Genomic DNA, 21,512 nt, shown 5'->3' on the forward strand with positions numbered 1-21,512 from the left:
ATGGCTGATTTAACTGTCTCATCCTGAGTATTCCATTTAAGCAGCAAGTTATACATTCTCGATAATACCTTAGTCTTTATACTGAATAGCTTTAAGGTAGCCTCCTCCAAGCTGATATCCTACAGATTTGCTTGGACTGCAAAGCTCTGGAGGGCATCAGCTTGCAAGGGGCTGCTTTGAAGTGCCAGAATGCTCTTTGTTTTGACGGCAACAGACTGTCCCCCCAAAATCATTACACAATACAGCAGCACATCCATCCATCTTCCAGGACTGTTTTGCATTTAAATAAATCCTGCTCATTAGTTATTTCTATTAACTAATCCAAGGGTTAAAGTATTTAATTGATTTAAGTCTTTTCTTTCTTTCATTAACGAGTTGCCATTTGCAAAATAATTCATTTCAGAGAATTTTATTATAGAGCAGGGCTAGTCTGAACAGAAAAATAAGATATCACCATCTGTCAAAAGGTTTTCTTTTGTTTCATTTATTTTTGGAATATACCGCCAATATCAGAGTAATGTGGTGTTCCTTAAGGGGTGAATCATGCTCCAGAAATGAATTAACACATTTTTAACTATTAACTACTTTTGTTTTCATTACTGTGCATTTTGTAATAATGTTTCAAACTTCTGTTAGCTGCCTTGAATCCAAATTTGGGAGGAAGGCAGGATATAAATACGTAAAATAAAATAAATAAAACAATTAAGTCTCATTCTTTGCAGGAAGAGGCCATGGAGGCAGAGTGGAAGAGACATAGGGACTGGATTTCTATCATGAAGCCAGCAATGCAAATGTCCGCTTGACAACTGCACACACAGAAATGTGCAAGAAAACATACCCCACCATTTACCAGACCCCGTAGCAGACTTGGAATTTGCTTTACAACATGTGAGCGAAGTGTCCTCTGGCCACTGACTCTATCCTAGCCCTCTATCATGACCCACCATCTCATTGACCCTGCATCTCCTGTACGTCTGTCTTAAGACATCTCCCTTCACCTGTGTGATGTTTTCATTTCCCTCACTAGATTAGCATTCCATGACTGATTTTTTGTAACACTTCGCATGACATCACAGTGGCCCAAACCAATGCCTAGTAGAATATACCTACGAATATTCACTATGTGGACTGTAAGGCATGCTTAAGCTGAAAGGGATTCTAGACTGAAAAGGCCAAGCAGGCACTCTCTTTCCCTAGGCTGCAATTAAATAAATTAGTACTGTAACATTTGACAGTTATTAGATTGCTATTGATATTATAATTGCGACTGTGAGTTGGGTAGATATTTTTAACTTAAACCCAACCCTATCATTATTATTCTTGCTTTATTTGCCACGTCTGATAATAAAGCTGTAGAGACTATATTATTTTCTTCCTAAAATGGCATCATACAGCTTTCCAGTTTTCTTGATTTCAATCTCCCTGAAGCCAGCTGCTGTGAGGAGGCTGCTGTACTCTGCAGGGGTCCGCTCTTTCCCTTCAGTCTGAACCAACATATTAATGGAATAGAGCTGGCTTTCTAAAGGTCCGCTTCTGTCTTCATTCAGAAGTGTTTCTACTAGTAAAACGCCACCACCTGGTTGGGGAAAACAAGATTCATTTTGACACATTGCCTGGCCTCTTCGTAATCCTATAATGAGTCTATAACCTCAGCCTAAGATTTCAAGAAAAAGAGAGCACCCAGGAATGAAGATGGAGCTACGTGAAACAGAACAACAAGGATTTAGACCGGTAAGTGAAGTATGGATCTCAATACTCATCCTATAAACCAGAGCTAGCTAATGTGGTGCCCTCCAGATACTACTGGACTACAACTCCCATTATCCCTGACATTGATGCCGATGGGAGTTGGAGTCCAAAGCCTCTTGAGGGTGCCAGGTTGGCTATCCCTACTATAAACTGAGCATCTTCCATTAAAGTAAAATGATGTATTGTTGCTGCCATTATAAAATAACCAAAAACTTTTCAAGACGTTATGGAAAGGCTAAATTGATTGATAAAAGGAATGACAACACCAGGCTCATCCATGTCATACATGTGACCACTGTGAATTCTATAATATGACTTGTAATTGTGCTGTTTATCTTTTCTTTTTTTTTTAGTTGTTTATCTAATAGTGTTTTTATAAATTGTAATTGTTTTACTGGTGATATGTTAATTATTCTATATGATTTGCGTTGCATTTGTAAGCTGCTTTGCAATTCACTTGAATGAAAAGCAACAGAGAAATATAATCAATCAATCAATCAATCAATGTGTAGAAAGAGAGATGCCAGGATATTCAGCCTGCTATCACAATGCCACTGCCCCCATGTCCATTTAGTCCTTCCGTAACTTCTGAAAGGGGAATACAACTACAACTGCCACTAACATTTCACATTTCAGCTACTTTATTTCTAATGTCAAGGAAAAGCTACGTAGACAAACTTAGGAGTTTGTACATGCTTGGTGGGATTTTTGAATATTTCCTCCCCCTTTTAAAAGCAGGTTCCCATAGGCTACCACAACTATTTTTGAAACCCTTCTGAAAGGGTGGCAAGATAAATGCCTGCTTTGATAGTAGAAAAAAAGCTTATCTGTGCACATGGGACTAGCTGCTTGATGTTGTGAATTTCTTTTTAAAAAAATAGCACAAATAGAAAGGATCAGTAACAGCTGTAGAAAAACTCAAGAATGAAAGAGACAGCTGCACAAATAGATATCGTTCCCAGTGTGTTTTCAAGAAACTTCTTATCGAGGGATATCTTTAGAGCTTCTTAATAAAATCTGTTTGGGGAACATTTGGTGCTGCAGCTCACCCCCTGATAAAAAGTTTCTTTGAAGTATGTTGAGAACCAATAACTTCCACCCACCTGCACAGCGATACTTCCCGTTTCTCTTCTCTCTCTCTTTCCCCTCCAGCCTCAAACAGCTTGTAGCCCCCCAGTACATATTGAAGGGCTACAGGGAGAGGAGAGGAAGGAGAAGCCTTATTGCACGAGTGATATCTACTTGCCTAGCCTGCCACCAATTCCACCACCCCTCCTTCCGTGGTTGCAAGAATGCTAAGTGACAAGCTGACATCACAATTAATGGAAAGCACTGAGCACATTAAACAGTCCCAGAGAGATAAAGGCACTTGGTTTTTTGAAGTGATGAATGCAATCTATAGCCAGGCTCTTGTACATTATTATACACATGTACGTACCAGTTTTGCAAGTCTTCTGCACCTTTTTGAGAAGCTGCACACATTTCTCATCTGCCCAATCATGGAGGATCCTTGCTAAAATATACAGGTCAGCTTCTGGAACTGGGTCTGCAAAAAAATCTCCTGTATCAGGCAGAAAACAAACATTAATTTCTGATTAACCGAGAATCCAGCATGTCAAGAAAACATGGAATGGGTCCAAAGTAGCTGAGATTAGAAGAAGATTCGCTGGTGTTTGTTTTCATGCTTGAGCCATCATTAAAGTTCTTGGGGAGACAGGGGACAGGTTTTGTAACTGTTGAGATGCACCACGTTAATAAAAGCATCTAAACTACATGTTTTCTATTTGTTGGACACAAGGCATGTGTGAAAGAAGGAACAGTAAGTCCAAGCAATACAGGCACTTTCTGTATTGGGTTCCATGTGAAGATGGTCTATCCTGTAATTAATTCGGAGAATAGAGGTTCTAATATTATAATTTAACCTATTTCATTCTTGAACAGCGTGGGTGGTATACAATCATCTTCATTAATTTCAGTGGGTCTTCTCTGATTAAAAAGTAGCTGAATATCACCCAGAGTCTTGGGATTTTAAGAAACATTCATGCAAGCAGCCCAAACATTTTTCTGGAAGAGCCAACTCTAAAAACCATCCAGTGACTTATCTGTTAGGCAGTGAGAGCTTTTGCAGTCACACACATATATATAAGCTCTAGCTCCAGGTCACACTTGTATGACCCTTCTGAAATGTGCAACAAATAAAATATTTCAAATGTCAGGAGGAGGAAATAGCCTTAGGAAAAAAGGCACAGTATTATATTATGGGGCTACTTTCTACGGAGAGGGGAAAGGAATTTACAGTAAAGAGCAATGTTCTCCTCCTCATCCTAGTTTTCTCAGGAAACACAGAATAAATCACCATCTTTACCTTCATGAAAAGTGATCCGCTGTTCCTCAGAGGACACAAAATGCTTCTTTGCTGTTTGTACTACTTTAGGCAGGTCGAAAATTGTGACTGAACAATTTGGATATAGTGAGACACATTCCTGGGCTAAAGCACCAGCGCCTCCTTTTTGAATAAAAAGGTAAAAAAAAAACACAAAAAAACAGTAATGAGTTCAGAGGAGGAGGCGGAGAAAAATAACTAACCAACTAACCATATTAGCACAGCACTATTTTGGTTCTCACATGAGTATGGATGGGCCTGCCTCTGGGTTTCTTACCATTTCAGGCAGGGAATGATGCCTGCTTCATCTGAAGTGGCGTAAGAGTTTCGACAGTCTTGGCCTGGACAGGACCACACCCCAAGCTAAGGTCCCCTGGTATGCATCCAGCATGAATTGAGGTCACATTCCACAAACCTCTTTGATGGCACAAGGGGTGCTGGGACTTGAAATCACCTCTGCCACTACTAACAGGAGCCAAGATACACAAGGAAATATTTGGTTCCTCTACAGAGAAGGCCCTCACTAGCTCCACTGAGTGCTGCAAACTGCATTTTCAAATCCTATAGGTATCACTGAGGCCAACATGGTTATGTACTAGAACACACCAACCACTATAGTAAGGTCAGGTTTGGACAGCTGCCCAGTAAGCACACTAGTATTGCTGAGTACTGGATTGCCTCAAACTACCATATGAATAACTGCTTGCAACTCTTAAAATTCATGCCAGTCCATAAAATAGGCCCAGTGTATTCTTAATGCCTTCATTAAACCGGGCAGTTGTCTTAAAGTGCAAGTTTTTCCATGCAAGATTTTAACATTTCTGTATGTGTGTGTGTCAAAGAAAAACTACTGAAACGTATTAAATGGCACTTACCTCCAAGATCGTATATGACAGGGAACAGAGAAAGATCAAATGCAGCTATCACATCTCTGCCACATATGCTCCAAATTGCATTCAATCCATACATGAATTTTATCATTTCTTCCTCTGATCTAGAGATTTGAAATTGCACAAGCAGTGAGCTTGTTGCAAATGCCCGCAATGATTTACTGCTATGTAAAAGACATGGACAGCTTTTCTGCCATCCTGATTAAAAGAATTGCATATTCTTTAACACACCCATGAGATCTTTGTGCAGACGGCCCCGTTCATTTCTGTGGAAGGAGCAGCTCTGCAAATGGACACATGGATCTGCTGTTTCTATTGCACGAGCAGAAGAGCTTGTATATGATTGTGCTCGGAAAATCTCTTAAGAAACCAAGAATTGGACCATGACACCCTGGCCTCCGTTAGCCATATACTATTAACCTCCAAAACAGATTACTGCTGTGTGCTCCCCCCACAGTTTAATGACCTTCACACTAACCATTATTGCTATCAAAAACAGTGTGCACACAGAGACATTTGATCAGGGGCAATCTATTGTGTTTTAGATTAAACTATTATAGTGGAAGCCTTACCTGTAAAGTGCTTCGAAGACATCTTTTGATGAAATGCCAAACGCTCTCTCGTATTGGTTTTTCCCCTCCCTTAAATTAAGGAGGGAAATTCTTGATAAATTCAACAGCTAACTTTAAAATGTCATTTATATTACATAATACTGCCATACTCAAGAAGGATCCTGAACAAAAGCCTAAGAATGTTTGCATGATGTTGCTTATAGAGTTCACTTTTTCACAGGAGCAGTGATCCTGAAGTAAGCTAGCTTAAAAAAAAAATCATCAAAACATTCCATAACCTCCCATCCTTCCTGGGAACCTAAGAGACAGAAGTATGCTTATATATGCCTACATTCCTAGCTGTATCAAGAACTATAAATGCAATTTAGCGATGCCAGAAATAACCTCTTCTGGAATACAAATTTGCCCAGCTTATCATTCTTAATATTGCAAATCAAGCTTCTCACCCCCTAGGTCTTCTCTGATTTGGAATGTAAAACAAGATTCTGCACACACACACACACCCGACACAGACCCCAACTATTCAGTGGCCTTGACAACCAAAGCCAGATAAGCTTTGTAGGCACATGCATGAAGAAGAAGAAGAAGAAGAGGAGGAGGAGGAGGAGGAGGAGGAGGAGGAGGAGGAGTTTCGATTTGATATCCCACTTTATCGCTACCCGAAGGAGTCTCAAAGCAGCTAACATTCTCCTTTCCCTTCCTCCCCCACAACAAACACTCTGTGAGGTGAGCGGGGCTGAGAGACTTCAAAGAAGTGTGACTAGCCCAAGGTCACCCAGCAGCTGCATGTGGAGGAGCGGGGACGCGAACCCTGTTCACCAGATTACGAGTCTACCGCTCTTAACCACTACACCACACTGTGCCCAATGAAACTCTCACAGCTGTCTCTGAACTGTGTGAGCCAGACAACCTAACCAAGCAGCCTTTTGCTTGGCACGTATAATCTGCTTTGGGTCAATTACTTTGATTTGTTCCTTACGAAGGTTTCATGTAACTGATGTTTCTCACCCAGCTCTAAAAACCCTTTCTTTCCCCACTGAATGTATTTACACGGTTGTTGCTGTTGTTTTGGCTGGGAAAGGTGGAGGTAAATTTCAAGGCAGCTTTCTTCTCAAGCAGACATAAGATAAGGTGCCTATCTGCAGAGCACCACCAGTGAAAATGTGCCAAGAGAGATCTCTTAGAAAACAGATGTGTGGTTTTTTTCCAAACGCATGCTGAGGAAGCTTGTAATTGCCAAGTGCATTCTTAATTGAGCCAAGGGGAATTGTTCCATCACTGGTGCACATGGGTGATACAGGATGCTTCTCTGCCAGAGCTACGCTTGATAGTTGTTTTGAATTGAAGGGAAATATGGATTTAGTTCCGCCTTCTACTCCTTCTGAAACAACTGACAGGTGTTAAGAGGGTCTCCAAAATGTCTTGAGCTAAAGTGCCTTCCCATTTTTTAATATTTATTGCTTTCTCTGGAAAGTAATAAATAACTAAATATTACTTTCTCTGGAAAGTAATAACTAATAATGGAAATGACCAGAACTTGCAGATAATGGAAATTTGTTGGGAAGCTTCTACTTGGAAACTGGGTAAATGGGCGATCTTAAATTTGCATTAATTTCCGGATGCAGCTGAACGTGAAAAATCCTCTTACACAGCTCTCAACGATCTGTGGTAAAGAACTTAGTATTACTAACAACAGTTACTTCAAAGTAGAAGCATATAGTGGTCCTCATTCGCTGAAAAATCCACCCCAATTTCCTTTGTTTTCTTCTGGCACAGAAAATAGAATCAACTGGTATCTCAACACCTTCGTGCCAGTACCTCATTGCTAAGTATCCTACTGTCAGGGAACTGACATCGGAGGAAAGGGAAGTGGTAGGGCTCCCAGAGACTGGGAGAGAGTCAACAGCTAAAGCAGGGACCAGTAGGGGGAGCGCGGGGTCTCTGGAGGAGGATCTCAGTAATGCTGAGAGACACGCAGCAGCCCAGGCAGGAAGCAGAAGGGGAGAGAAAGGGGTGAGAGACACTTCGAGCGATAATAGCGGGGAGGTGTCAGAAGCAACTGCAGGGAGACCTATGCTTCGCCGGAAGCTGTCACGTCGTGAGTCCAGGAGACGCGTTTCCGTTAAGGAACTTCTTTGCTGGAAGCGCTTCCGCAGACAGCCACTGTCGGACTCTACAAGTGACTAGAGCAGACATGTCTGAGGAGCTCTGTCACACACAGAGGTTTGTGGGGTCGCACAAACTCTGAAGGGGCACTATTTTAAGCACAAGCAGCTAATCATCCCCTGATAGCAGTCCGACAGTCTCTGTACGCTGCCTGTGCAGGAGAAGGCATCATGAGCGACCCAGCAGGAGCCGGAGCCGCAGGGGGTGGAGCTGGTCCAAGCTTGGAAGACAGATACCGAGCATTGGAGGTCCAACTTGCGCTGCAGACGGCGAGGCTCGAGGAGAGGAGGGCTCAAGATGCAGACAAGAAGGGGAGAACCACTCAGTTCCCCAGAAAGGTACCAGGATTAGTGCAGAAGTTTGGGGGGGACCCCAAGGATTACCATGCCTTTAGGACTGAAATGCAATATGCCCTGAATGTGCAGTTTGATGAGTTCCCTGATGAGGAATCCCGAGTTGCTTTCGTAATTGGGCATCTTGAGAAGGGGGCGCGAGATTGGGTTCGACCCCTGATGGCAACGCACAACGATATCCTGAAGGACACTATGAAATTCTTTCGTGCAATGGATATCATGTTCTCCAGCGATATTGAGGAGGGGGGAGTGCGCAGACAGCTAATGGCTTGCAAGCAGGGAAGCAGATCTGTCCGTGAGTACTGGACTGAATTTACCATGCTGATTCACAGATTGGGGTGGGATTTATCGGCAGCACCCATTCAGATGCTATTTGAAGAAGGTCTTTCTTCAGCTGTGAAAGACGAGCTGGCCAGGAGCCCCAGGGCGGTGTCTATGGATCAGCTGACCAAATCTGCGCTGACCATTGGAGCGCGCCAGGAGGCAAGAGCCTTGGAGAGGCGGGAAGGGAGAGGGGAACGTTGGAAGGAGTTACGCATTCCAGACATTCCTGAGCCAGCTTTCCCGCCGGCAGAGCCGATGGAAATCGGAACAGCCCGCGCGCGCGCAGTTTCAAAGCCCAGTGAGGGGGCGAAGAAGGAGGGAAAGGGACCCCGGAAATGCTATCTCTGCCAACAGCCAGGCCACTTTGCCAGAGTCTGCCCCCAGAGGAAGGAATGGCAAGGGATGGTGGGAACTGTTGAGGGGGAAGAGCAGGGAGAAACTGAGCAGGTAAAAGCCAACGCCTGGTTGCCAGCAGGGCACTGCAGCCAGGCCAAAGAGCAGTGAAAGTGCCCCTTTCCCAAGTGCCAGTGCCAGAAGCTCCTCGACCTGCTCTAGTGATTGAAGTGTCGCTAGAGTTGCAAAATGGACACCCCCTAAAAATAAAGGCGCTGTTGGACTCAGGCAGCTCCTGCAATTTCATGAGCAAGGAGTTTGCGGCTGAACACCAGATACAGACTATCCCCTTAAGCAACCCCCTGCAGGTGACCACGATCGATGGCAGAGAACTGTTGGGAGGAGGCGTCAGCTTGCAGACCATCCCAATGATAATGAGGGTGGCAAGGCACACAGAACTGATAGCGTTTAATGTGGCCACCTGGGGAGGCGCTCCCATTATTTTGGGAATGAGCTGGCTAGCCCTACATGATCCGCTGGTGGGCTGGCATCAAAGAGTGGTTTCCTTCGGTTCCGCACATTGCTTAGAACACTGCAGGGGGGAAAAGGGGTCAGCAGGGGCCCAAGCCACCCTAGCGGGGACGGAAGTGATGGAGAAGGGGAAGGTGCCATCACAGTATGCTGATCTCAGCGACGTGTTCAGCGAGAAGGAAGCTGACCAACTACCCCCGCATAGGCCCTTTGATTGCCAGATCAATTTACTCCCTGGAGCACAGCTTCCTGTAGGCAGGTTGTATGCCATGTCAGACAGGGAGATGCAGGAGTTGCGAGCGTTCATTGACAAGAACCTGAAGAGAGGTTTCATCAGAGAGTCCAAGGCAGCGGGGGGTAGCCCAGTGTTTTTTGTGGATAAAAAGAACACGGACAAGCCGAGACTGGTATGTGACTTTCGGGCCCTAAATGCAGTGACAGAGCCGGTGGCTTTTCCTATGCCCAGGATTGATGATATTTTTACCAGGGTGCGAAAAGGAAAGATTTTTACAAAGCTGGACCTAAGGGGGGCGTACAACCTGATACGTATAAGGAAAGGGGATGAATGGAAGACCACCATGTTCACCCCTTTGGGGGCATTTGAATATCTCGTTATGCCTTTTGGATTACAAGCAGGCTCCGCGTGTTTTCAAGCCTTTATGAACCATGTACTGGGGCCTTTGCTCTACAAGAATTGCGTGGCCTTCTTAGATGACGTGTTGGTGTATTCGGAGAATGAGGAGCAACATGTGAGAGACGTCAGAGAAGTGTTGAGCAGGCTGCAAGCCAACAGACTGTGGGTGAAACTGGAGAAGTGTCAGTTTCATACCAAGGAGGTGGAATTCCTGGGGTACCGCTTGTCAGACAAGGGGTTGGCCATGGACCCCGGCAAGGTTCAAGCGGTGCTGGAATGGAAAACCCCCAAGACTAAGAAGGATGTGCAGAGGTTCCTAGGGTTTGGAAACTTTTATCGTAAGTTCATCCGGAACTTCGCTCACCTGACGGTGCCCATCACGGACTGTCTCAGCAGCAAAAAGAAGTTTGTTTGGACGGGGGAGGCGGAGCGAGCGTTTGAGGAACTGAAAAAGGCCTTCGCCTCTGACGAACAACTTCTACATGTGGATTTACAAAAAAAGCTGAGGGTCGAAACAGACGCTTCTGACAGAGCCATAGGGGCGGTGCTTCTTCTGCAGCCAGGGAAGCAGGGGTCCGAGTGGCGACCGTGTGCCTTCTTTTCGCGAAAGCTGAACAAATCTGAGAGAAACTACACGGTGTATGACCGGGAACTTCTTGCGATTTATGAGGCCTTCCGGAGATGGAGGCACCTACTAATTGGTGCACAACAGAAGGTGCAAGTACGCACGGACCATAAGAATCTAGAGTATTGGAGAACTGCGCGAGTGCTCAACCAACGGCAGTTGAGATGGGCCCAGGAGTTCTCCAAATTTAACTTTGAGATTTGTTACGTACCAGGCCCGGAGAACGTTAGGGCGGACGCTCTATCACGCAAACCTGAATATTTGGAGGGAGAGGGTGCACCCGAAGAGACCCATGTCATTCCCGAGGATCGCTGGGTGTGTGGGGCGGCACTGGTGGGGCTAAGGGAACTGATAGAGGGAACGGTGCAGGATGAATATGCCCAGGACAAACTCCGGGGTCTCAGGAGGGAGGGAGACAAACCCGGGGGTTTTGAGGAGAGAAACGGGGCGTTGTACTACAAGGGAGCGTTATACGTACCTGAAGGAGAATTGAGGGAAAAGGTACTCAAGCAACTGCACGATAGCCCCACAGCAGGGCATTTTGGGCAACACAAAACCATGTGGCTGGTTACCAGGGAATTCTGGTGGCCCAAGGTCAGGGAAGATGTGCGGGAGTATGTGAGAGGGTGTGACCGATGTCAACGAGCCAAGGGGGAGAGGCGGGCACCGGCAGGTTTATTAGAACCACTACCCACGCCGGAAAGACCATGGGAGGCAGTGGCAATAGATTTTATGACTGATCTGCCCAGGTCCAAAGGGAAGACAGCCATTATGGTTGTGGTAGACCTGTTAACCAAGATGGCCCACTTTATAGCCTGCTCACATGCGGTCACAGCAGAAGAAACCGCTAAATTGTTTGTGGAAAATGTGTTTAGATTGCATGGTGCCCCCTTGAGGGTGGTTTCGGACCGAGGGAAACAATTTACTTCCAGGTTCTGGAGGAAGCTCATGAGCTTATTGCATGTAGAGGTGAATTTCTCAACTGCCCGTCATCCAGAAACCAACGGGCAGGCGGAAAGAGCTAATGGTGTCCTCCAGCAATATTTGAGGTGTTATGTGAATGACAGAGAGAATGATTGGGTGGAGAAGCTGGCGTTGGCAGAATTTGCCTACAACAATGCGGAGAACGTGTCCACGGGAATGAGCCCTTTTTTGGCCAATCACGGGTGTCATCCCCGAGCCTTCCCAGGGGGGGAGGGGGAGAACTGGAGCGTTCCAGCCGCAGAACAGTTCGTTGAAGAAATGGAAGCGATCCATCGCCAGCTCCAACTTAATTTAAACAGGGCGAAGGAGGAATATAAGAGGCAGGCAGACAAAACCAGAAGGGAAGGAGAAAGCATTAGGGTGGGGGACCAGGTGTGGTTGTCCACCCAAGGGTTACCATTTAAAGGAGGTTGTAAGAAGTTAAGACCCAAAAGACTGGGCCCATTTGAAGTCACGCAACAGGTCAACCCAGTGGCTTTCAGACTCCGGTTACCTAACCACATGAAGTTGCACCCAGTGTTCCACAGATCATTGCTGTCACCGTATATAGGGGACAGAGAGGGGAGGGTCAATAGGGGACCAGCTATGGAGGAAAAAGAACACAGCTACCATGTAGCGGAGATTCTCGATTCCAGGTGGAGGGGAGAGCAAGTAGAGTATTTGGTAATGTGGGAAGGGGAGCCGGAGTCGGAAAACACCTGGGTCAGGGCAGAGGATGTAGATGACGAGGTTTTGATTGAAACTTTTCATCAGAGATTCCCTCGGAAACCCCAGCCAGTGGCGAGGTTCCGGAGGGAATACTTCGCCACCACCGACGAAGAAGAAGAGTTGGAGGGGTTCGCTGATTCCGAGGTGGAGGAGGATTCAGCGAGTCGGAACGAAGACCGATGGAGGGAAATGTTCGAGACGTCGGAAGATGAAGAGGATTCTTTTAGGGGTTTCAGCTCCTCACCGCCCAGAGGAGAGAGTAGGGGCGGGGGAGAGGGGGGCCCTGGAGGGGAGGTGGATGTCAGGGAACTGACATCGGAGGAAAGGGAAGTGGTAGGGCTCCCAGAGACTGGGAGAGAGTCAACAGCTAAAGCAGGGACCAGTAGGGGGAGCGCGGGGTCTCTGGAGGAGGATCTCAGTAATGCTGAGAGACACGCAGCAGCCCAGGCAGGAAGCAGAAGGGGAGAGAAAGGGGTGAGAGACACTTCGAGCGATAATAGCGGGGAGGTGTCAGAAGCAACTGCAGGGAGACCTATGCTTCGCCGGAAGCTGTCACGTCGTGAGTCCAGGAGACGCGTTTCCGTTAAGGAACTTCTTTGCTGGAAGCGCTTCCGCAGACAGCCACTGTCGGACTCTACAAGTGACTAGAGCAGACATGTCTGAGGAGCTCTGTCACACACAGAGGTTTGTGGGGTCGCACAAACTCTGAAGGGGCACTATTTTAAGCACAAGCAGCTAATCATCCCCTGATACCTACTGAGAATTCTCTCGGTAAATAGTGCTGTTATGACAAAGGATTCCCTAGCTGGTTTCCACATACCTGCAAAAAATGAATCTTCTTAAGCATTAACAATATCACAATGCTACCACTTGGTGTGTGGTATAAAAAATAAAGTAATAGTGTAACAATAGTAACTCTATACCAGTCCTGTTTGAACTATTAGCACTTCAACATTCAACAGTAAACACTAGTTTTCCTGAAAAGGGGAATAATGCGGTGGTTCACTGCAAGGTTTTACAAAGGTTTCATTTTTCAATTATCAACATAAACTTCCTCATCGTTCACCTTACCTCACAGCATCTGTCAAGTAGTGCCAGCACAAATAGATGGTTTTGGAATAGTACATCAAGTTATGATATTGAGACTTTGGACTTGATTTTGTGAGGTAGAGATTTGATATTTCCGTGTTTCCATAAAATGCTAAAGAGGAAAGAAGGCAAAGTCAGTATTTAGCACAGTGGTGATGATATCTGTGGCACCATCATCTTAAGTACAAGAATAATGCATCTGCACAATTTATTTGTCCAGCTTAAAGCAGTTTTTGATGCAATCTTCTTAGAAATCTACACTGACTCTGCTTGCCATTTGCCAAAATATACGTCAAATTTGGGGATTTAACAGCATCCTTGTTCAGCTCAAGGTGAAACTGCCTGGAAGCAGAGAGAGATTAGATGCCCTCTTGTGTATGCGCAACACACACATTCACCCTTGAATGTTTCACAAAAGTCTTTCTGTTTTGCAGGTGGGAAACAGACAAACAGACAATCATTTAAAAAAGAGCTAGAAGTGGTTTGAGAGTCACCTTCCATAGTGCATTCATGCATGTGTGTGTGTGTGTGTGTGTGTGTGTGTGTGTATATATATGCTTTCGTAGATTTTCACGGGTACAGGAATGCAGGTTTTGGTGTCTTCGGGTGTCTTCCCGTGTAAGAGTCGGGGTGTCTGTGCGACGTTTCGACGAGGTCTCACTCGTCATCTTCAGGCTGGTGCTTTCGGCTTCTTGTTACTGGTTCCAGTAACAAGAAGCCGAAAGCACCAGCCTGAAGATGACGAGTGAGACCTCGTCGAAACGTCGCACAGACACCCCGACTCTTACACGGGAAGACACCCGAAGACACCAAAACCTGCATATATATATATATATATATATATATATATATATATATATATATATACACACACACACTCTCGCATGTAGCAAACACAGCTTGCAGATTATCAAAACAATATAGAAATAGGCAAAACCTATTTACCAAAGCTGAAAGACAGCTGAGCAGGTGAACCAGAACCAGCAATCTCTATTTCAGATTACCTTCAGCGTAATAATAATAATAATAATAATAATAATAATAATAATAATAATTTATTTATACCACGCCCATCTGTTTGTTGCCCACTGGCAAGCAGAAGGCTCCAGGCTCAATCCCTGGCCTCTCCAGACAGGGGAAGACTCTGCCTGAAACCCTCAAAAGCCAACACCAGTCAGGATACTGGGGCTCAGTAGATGGCTTGGACAACCTTGACCATTGGCCATTCTGACTCAGGCTGATGGGTGTTAAGGTCCTAAACATTTAGGATACCCAGGTTGGGGGCATCTGGTGTGGGCAGCTGGTTCCTTCTTATATTCTTAAAAAATGTTATGGTCAGTTTCTAGGCACAAAATTTGCAGAGGCCAAAACAGGGGTGGCTGGTCATGTTAGATTCCTCTGACACAGTTACCTCCTTCCTTTTTCACTTCTGCTCTCAGCAGCTTTAAACCCACACAGGCATCTAGCAACCTCTCCATTCCCTGGAAGCTGCTGCCCAGATGCTCTGCAATGGCCTTCGAGGTCAAGAGATCTTCTGACTCTTTCAGCAGATCAAATACTCCCAGCTCACAAGCAGCAAACATCACCTAAAACCAAAGGAACGGGCAGGGATGAAAGAAGCAAAGAGAGAAAGCACAGCAGCAGCTAACAGTGCAGTGACTTCTCAGAAGTAAGGCTTATGGAATTCAATGAGGCTTGCTCCCAGATAAGCAGGGTTGGTTGGGACGGCAGCCGACAGTCGAATGGCAGAAATAATTTCAAACTGACCTCTGCAATGCATTGTTGAGCTTCATCTAAGTCTTTATTAAACTAAGCATACATAGTCTGAATGCATATTTTTGTTGTGGGACTTTTATTGTTGCCATACACAATAATAAAAACGGTATGTTGAAGCCACAGCTGCAAGTCGATGTCCTCATTGTTTTTATCCTAGCAACATACTCCTTTTAAAAAGAGCAACATGATCTCTAGACAGTATATGCTTGCTTCAATATCTTGCTTTACCACAAATTTTGAAGGGATAATTTCCCCCTTGGGGCTAGTTTAAAGTTATTTATTGATGATTTTCTAGCATCTTTGAAAACTTTACTTGTTCCCAGCTTCCTTGTGGGTTTACAAAACCTTTGCATTTTTCTATTGATTGGAATTGCATATCGCCTACAGAAGAGAATCTCTTTTCTCTCTCTCTCTTTTAAAAAAGGTTAGAATCATAGAGTTGGAAGAGACCACAAGGGCCATCGAGTCCAACCCCCTGCCAAGCAGGAAACACCATCAGAGCACTCCTGACATATGGTTGTCAAGCCTCTGCTTAAAGACCTCCAAAGTAGGAGACTCCACCACACTCCCTGGCAGCAAATTCCACTGTCGAACAGCTCTTACTGTCAGGAAGTTCTTCCTAATGTTTAGGTGGAATCTTCTTTCTTGTAGTTTGGATCCATTGCTCCGTGTCCGCTTCTCTGGAGCAGCAGAAAACAACCTTTCTCCCTCCTCCATGTGACATCCTTTTATATATTTGAACATGGCTATCATATCACCCCTTAACCTCCTCTTCTCCAGGCTAAACATGCCCAGCTCCCTTAGCCGTTCCTCATAAGGCATCGTTTCCAGGCCTTTGACCATTTTGGTTGCCCTCCTCTGGACACGTTCCAGTTTGTCAGTGTCCTTCTTGAATTGTGGTGCCCAGAACTGGACACAGTACTCCAGGTGAGGTCTGACCAGAGCAGAATACAGTGGCACTATTACTTCCCTTGATCTAGATGCTATACTCCTATTGATGCAGCCCAGAATTCCATTGGCTTTTTTAGCTGCCACGTTCATATTAGGAGTTTTCCTATTTCACACCTGTGAAGAATCTCAGGTGTATATCAAAATGGAACTGTGCTGACACCTCTTGCTCTCTTTCCACAGCAAAATACTGTTGTTAAGAAACAAGGCTAGCTTCTTCCTGGAGGGCACAAGCTGTAAGCACTAAAGCAATTGAGCTCTTTCTAAAAGCAGGCACTGAAAAGGTGGGAAAACTCTATGTGAGATTTACCTTAAGCGACATCTTAGCTTGGTGCTGGATTTTTCCAAATTTGATATTCAAAACATGCTTTGCTTTTAACCTAAACATGTATGGACTTTAGATTACCAAGAAATGATTGCAGGTTTGGAAATTTTAGTTTATAAGGAGCCCTGGTTCAACGGAGATGATTCAAATGGTGGGGTTTAAGATTATTTACTTTGATACTGGTTTAAATCTTTCGTTGCATTCCTCCCAGCACATTTAGTTAACACCTGTTGTTGCAAGCTGTTGAACACAAAATTAAAACAGATAAATTAAAAGATTCACCTCTATAGATGCTCTAGGTTCTGCACACATCCACAATAAGAAGAAAAAAGCATCACTTCCTAGTTTAAATTTTCTTGAGGCATATCATTTGTGAGCCTTACCTTTGATATTAAAAATCCATTCTGGTACTGAATTAAGAGACGAGGATATTCGAGGTCCTCTGCGGAGCTCATTTTTGTTCACTGCACTGTGAGAAATCCTCTTTCCTTCTTCATTTAAATAAGCCTCTTTAGCCTGTAGGCACAGATGATTCTGGGTAGTCCACTTTAACTGTACTAATACCACTCCAGACATATTTAGTCTTATTACCACAAATGTGCTGACACAAGCTCTTCCTTCCAGGGCACACTGTAGTCAGTGTTGTGGGTTCATTTGTTCGAATCAAAAACTCCACTAGCCAAAAGAAGGGTCTGAACTATTGTTAAATATATTAAAATGTGACCACCGAATAGCTTCAAGTGTGCAAGACCAGTTGACTGTGCAAAAGAGGCATTTTGCATTCTTTTTATTTATAGCTTTTATATATACCATGCATGTCCAACTCCCAAGAGACTGTGATCTACTCCCAGTATTAAAAAACTGGCAGTGATCTACCCATTGTCATTGGAGGGAGGAGGAGCATGCGTGGGGTGGGTGGATTGCCCAGAGTTGTTGAGCCCAGAGTTGCTGAGATTTTGGGAGGTAGGATTGCCCAGAGTTCTTCAGCTTTTATTTGTTAACTTTCGGTAAACTTTATTTATTTATTTTTCCAAAAAAAATTTATTAGATTTTCAGATTTTATATAGACATTACACACACAGAAAAGACAAAGACAAAAACATGTATAATTTCAAAATCTTACTTTCTTAACCTTGTTTCTGGACTTCCCCCCACCCCCTCTTCCTACATCCGAGTTTTCATAGTTAAGTCAGCAAGTTGTTATTTCCCCTCATTACCATCTTAATCTTATAACTCTTATAAAAGCTAAATTCTTTCCTAAGGTGGACCCAAGTTCCCTTCCATCGATTTCCCATTTTATATTAAATATAAATCATATTAATTAAACCCAAAAATCATAAATGCTTTTAAAATTCTGTTTTCCCCTCCCTCCCATCCCCGGTTTCCGTCCCTTCCCAATTATATGTCCACAATAACAGTTCTTAGCCTGGATTCCTCACGTCCGAGGCCTTCAAGTCTCTTTCAGTCCCTCTCTGCCGGTTTTGTTGGTAGTCCTTTATGTTGGTCATCGACTCTCGAAGGAATTCTATCCCAACCGAACCAGGTTTTCTTCCCTCAAAGATACTTGATGCCAGCTGCTGCAAAAGTTCCACCAATCCTTCATATTCAGAGTGAAGGCCCCAATCATATTTCTTCTTTCTTTTAAGTTCCTGTATTCCAAATACTCCAGGGGCCTCCTCCTTCATCTTTCGCATCTTTCGCAGATTTGTAATCCATGTAATCCAAGGGTCTTCTTCCTTATAATCCACTAATGTAGGCTTCTGGTTGGTACTTTCCATCTGCACTTTCTCCATTCCTTGCTTGCTCTCCTTCAGTTCTTGAGATATCTCTTCTAGTTCAGCTGCAGATTTTTTTCCATTCAAGTCCTCAGTACATTCAGCAGAGCTGCTTGTTCCAGAGGTCAAGGTCGTAAGTTGTTTGTTCATAGCCAGACTCTGCTCTTGTAAAATTCCCACAAGGAAAAACATTCTTTCTATTTCAGCTAGTAATTTTCCATATGCAGCCATTGTAATGCCTCAGAGTTCCCCCTAGAGGGATTCTGGTTACTTTGTATTCTTTTTCCAACAGTCCTTTACCTCGTTATTTATTTCTTTGTTTCCAACAATTTTAATTCAATTGTAGCACATTTGGTCCAGAGAGATCTTAAGTAGCAAGTTTTTTGACTTTAAACTGCCCGTTTGACAGCTTTGACAGCTGTCAAACTCCTTATTCCTCTTCAACAGACTCAGACACAGGACGTTCCCGGGTCCGGGAGGGGGGGTTGCACACAAAAAAAGAAAACTTCTAGAGTTCCACTCTCCCACTCCAGCTCAAAACTTCTTTTATCAAATCGTGGAAGCAAATATCTTTTAACTCACACCGAAAAGGGTGGACTCTCCACCTTAGCTCTCCTGTTCTTGCTTTAGATCTTTGTAGGAGGGGGGGTGCGGACTTCCCTTTAACACATCCCCCGGTCGTGCCAAATTCAAAGATAGGTATTTTAAAGTCCGAATTCCGTTTTACTCACGGGTTATTTCTTTTCAGGTCCGAATTTAGGGAAAAAAGTCAGCGCTCTCCGGCCATGGCACACGGCTTCGCTCCACTGAAGTAGCGGTCTACTCCCAGCACCATGCCACTCTCCGTACCCTCTCCGAAGCCTTTAAAAAGGCTCTTCGTGGGTCGGGGGGCGCTTAAGGTGCCCACCGAGTCACCAAGTCCGCAAGCATCCGCGCCTGCGGTTTCTGAGGGTCTCCGCATCGCCGTCGCGGCAAGACCCGTCTCCAGCAGAGCCAATTCCCTCCAGAGCTCGGAGGGAATCCGCCATTAGCCAATCGCGCCAACACGGAAGTCCTCGGTAAACTTTATTTAATCCCATGATCAATAAGGGTCCCGTGATCTACCAGGATCAGCCGGGGATCTATCAGAAGAGCATGATCTACTGGTTGGACATGCCTGATATATACCAACGACCCAGCGTGGTGTACGGTAATTTGGTAATTTTGGGTTACAACAAAACAAGTCATTCTGCTAGCACATGGATTTCCATGTTTGGAAGAGAGCTTCTCGGATCTGCTCTGGAGGGTTGGGGGAAAACCCAGAACAGATTTTGGTGACGCACAAGGAGAGAGAAAGGTGATAGGAACTTCCACTGTGCAAGTGTAAGTCTTTGCACTAGGATCAAAGGTGTACCTAGACCACAGCTGTCAACTTTTCCCCCTTTTTAAGGGAAATTCCCTTATTCCAAATAGGATTCCTCGCAAGAAAAGGGAAAAGTTGACAGCTATGACCTAGACTCCCTTGCACCCTTGGCAAGAAGCTGTATTGGTGTCTCTGAAGTTGCAAGAGACCATGGACCAGAAACTCAAAGCGTTTGCTTTTGTCTCCTTTTGCACCCTGCCAGTGACTTCCTCCACGGCTATTGGGTTCTCCTCCATGTCCCCCATCTGTCTGCCTCCCTGCCTCCTCTTGCTGCTTTGCCCTTCTACCTCCATCTTTCCTTTTTCCTCCTCCTGAAACTCTGGCCTGTTCTCTCTTTCTTCCCAAGCCCCACTGGAGGCTTGTCTCACACTGCTAACAGCAGTGGTGGCTGACTGGGGAGGGAACCCCCATGCCAGCAATCGGATTCCTCCGCTGAGGCAGTCAGAGAAGCCTGTGCACCTCACCCAGCAGAGGAGCAGCAGAGGGAATACACAGACAGATGGATGGGTTCCTAGCCTCTCCAAGCCAGAGTAGAGAGGCCTGATTTTTGCATCCTCCTGGGCTTGTGCCCTTGGCAGGGGCCAATCTAATCAACTCCTAGGTATGATGCTCCAAGCTAAAATGGAACAAGACCTTGCCAGCAGTGGCCCCAGTAAAGGATTCTGATTCCAATTAAAGTCAAGATGAGGACACAGGTGGCGCTGTGGGTTAAGCCACAGAGCCTAGGGCTTGCAGTTCAGAAGGTTGCGGTTTGAATCCCCGTGACTGGGTGAGCTCCTATTGCTCGGTCCCTGCTCCTGCCAACCTAGCAGTTCGAAAGCATGCCAGTGCAAGTAGATAAATAGGTACCGCTCCAGCAGGAAGGTAAACAGCATTTCTGTGCACTGCTCTGGTTCACCAGAAGCGGCTTAGTCATGCTGGCCACATGACCTGGAAGCTGTCTGCGGACAAATGCCGGCTCCCTCAGCCTATAGAGCAAGATGAGCACGCAACTCCAGAGTCGTCCGCAACTCGACCTAATGGTCAAAGGTACCTTTACCTTTTTAAAGTCAAGATGATAGGACAAATACTAAAATAGATACCTGTGGGGTTGTCTGAAGTGAGTAGAAAGGGATGAGGAAAAGGAATAGCAAATACTTTGCTTCTCCAGTTTCTGGAAAGTCATCAGTAGAGGCCTCAGACTAACCAGCCTGATCCCTCAAAATAATCCGATTAGTCTACTGAGATATGGCTAAGAGAATAAGCCTTGAATCTGCACCTCTGGTGTGAATTCATTAGATTACCTTAGACAAGCCAATCTCTTTCAGCCTCAGCATCCTCCCCTTGAATCTGAAGTACCATCTTATGCCAGGGATAGCCAGTGTGGTGCCCTCCAGATGAACTCCACTTACCAACATCATCCAGACCATCATCATTTCTCAGCATTGTTTTCTATGCATGTGAAGCACTTTGAACATCAAAAGTGCTGTACAAACATTGTTGCATGATTATTCCACACAGAAGACGTGTGCTGCAAAGGGAAGTAAGAGGCACATGGGGCTTGTCAACCTGGGAAGTTAGCCCATCTAGAAGGAGGAAAACCTCTTTAAGGAAATATTAAACCTCTGCTGCCTTGCAGGTTATCTTTGGGGGAATAAAAGGCTCAGGACCCTACACAAATCCAAAGTGGAGTCCCTAAGACAGTTGGATGACAACTTTGCACCTCCTTCCAGCAACTCCTGCAGCCAAGCTGGTGCTAAATGTATCACTGTGTTTTCTATGAACCACACCAGCAAGTCTGAGTAGAGCATCTTCTTGTCTGGGCAGCTCAGGACCTCCATACCACGCTGCCCAGGCTTGTGCCCTAAGGTGGTCACTTTGGTATTGCTAATGCAGCGGTCTGACTTACTCCTGGAGGCACACTCCATTGTCTCTTGAGACAGATGGGTGCCAACAGTGAGGTTGC

The 21,512-nt window shown here is 45.1% G+C and overlaps 1 protein-coding gene across 3 annotated transcripts; it reads right to left on the bottom strand.

Moving 5' to 3' along the window:
* Positions 1-393: 393 nt before the first annotated feature.
* Positions 394-21,260, bottom strand: ASMT (acetylserotonin O-methyltransferase). 3 transcript variants are annotated; one of them, XM_082220145.1, is made up of 9 exons: positions 20,851-21,260; positions 16,774-16,906; positions 14,753-14,927; positions 13,324-13,453; positions 5,595-5,663; positions 5,008-5,126; positions 4,115-4,255; positions 3,188-3,310; positions 394-1,576 (listed from the first exon to the last, which is right to left on the bottom strand). In XM_082220145.1, exons 2-9 carry the CDS (start codon positions 16,843-16,845, stop codon positions 1,365-1,367), a joined length of 1,041 nt encoding a protein of 346 aa, XP_082076271.1. In that variant the 5' UTR covers positions 16,846-16,906; positions 20,851-21,260; the 3' UTR covers positions 394-1,364. The 3 variants fall into 3 exon arrangements, with proteins under 3 accessions (XP_082076271.1, XP_082076272.1, XP_082076270.1); XM_082220146.1 differs by lacking the exon at positions 20,851-21,260 and adding an exon at positions 20,650-20,667; XM_082220144.1 differs by lacking the exon at positions 20,851-21,260 and adding an exon at positions 19,855-20,031.
* Positions 21,261-21,512: the final 252 nt, after the last annotated feature.

This window comes from Podarcis vaucheri, assembly GCF_965113315.1.
Source record: "Podarcis vaucheri genome assembly, chromosome: 4".
Taxonomy (NCBI): domain Eukaryota; kingdom Metazoa; phylum Chordata; class Lepidosauria; order Squamata; family Lacertidae; genus Podarcis; species Podarcis vaucheri.

What these genes read in the sequence shown, in the direction of transcription:
- ASMT (XM_082220145.1), bottom strand. Translation starts at nt 16,845, where the DNA reads ATGAGCTCCGCAGAGGACCTCGAATATCCTCGTCTCTTAATTCAGTAC. An exon ending in AGAAGTGAAAAAGGAAGGAG is followed by an intron (nt 13,454 to 14,752) that starts GTAACTGTGTCA and finishes TTTCCTCTTTAG; the next exon opens with CATTTTATGGAAACACGGAA. An exon ending in GCGGATCACTTTTCATGAAG is followed by an intron (nt 3,311 to 4,114) that starts GTAAAGATGGTG and finishes TGCCTGATACAG; the next exon opens with GAGATTTTTTTGCAGACCCA.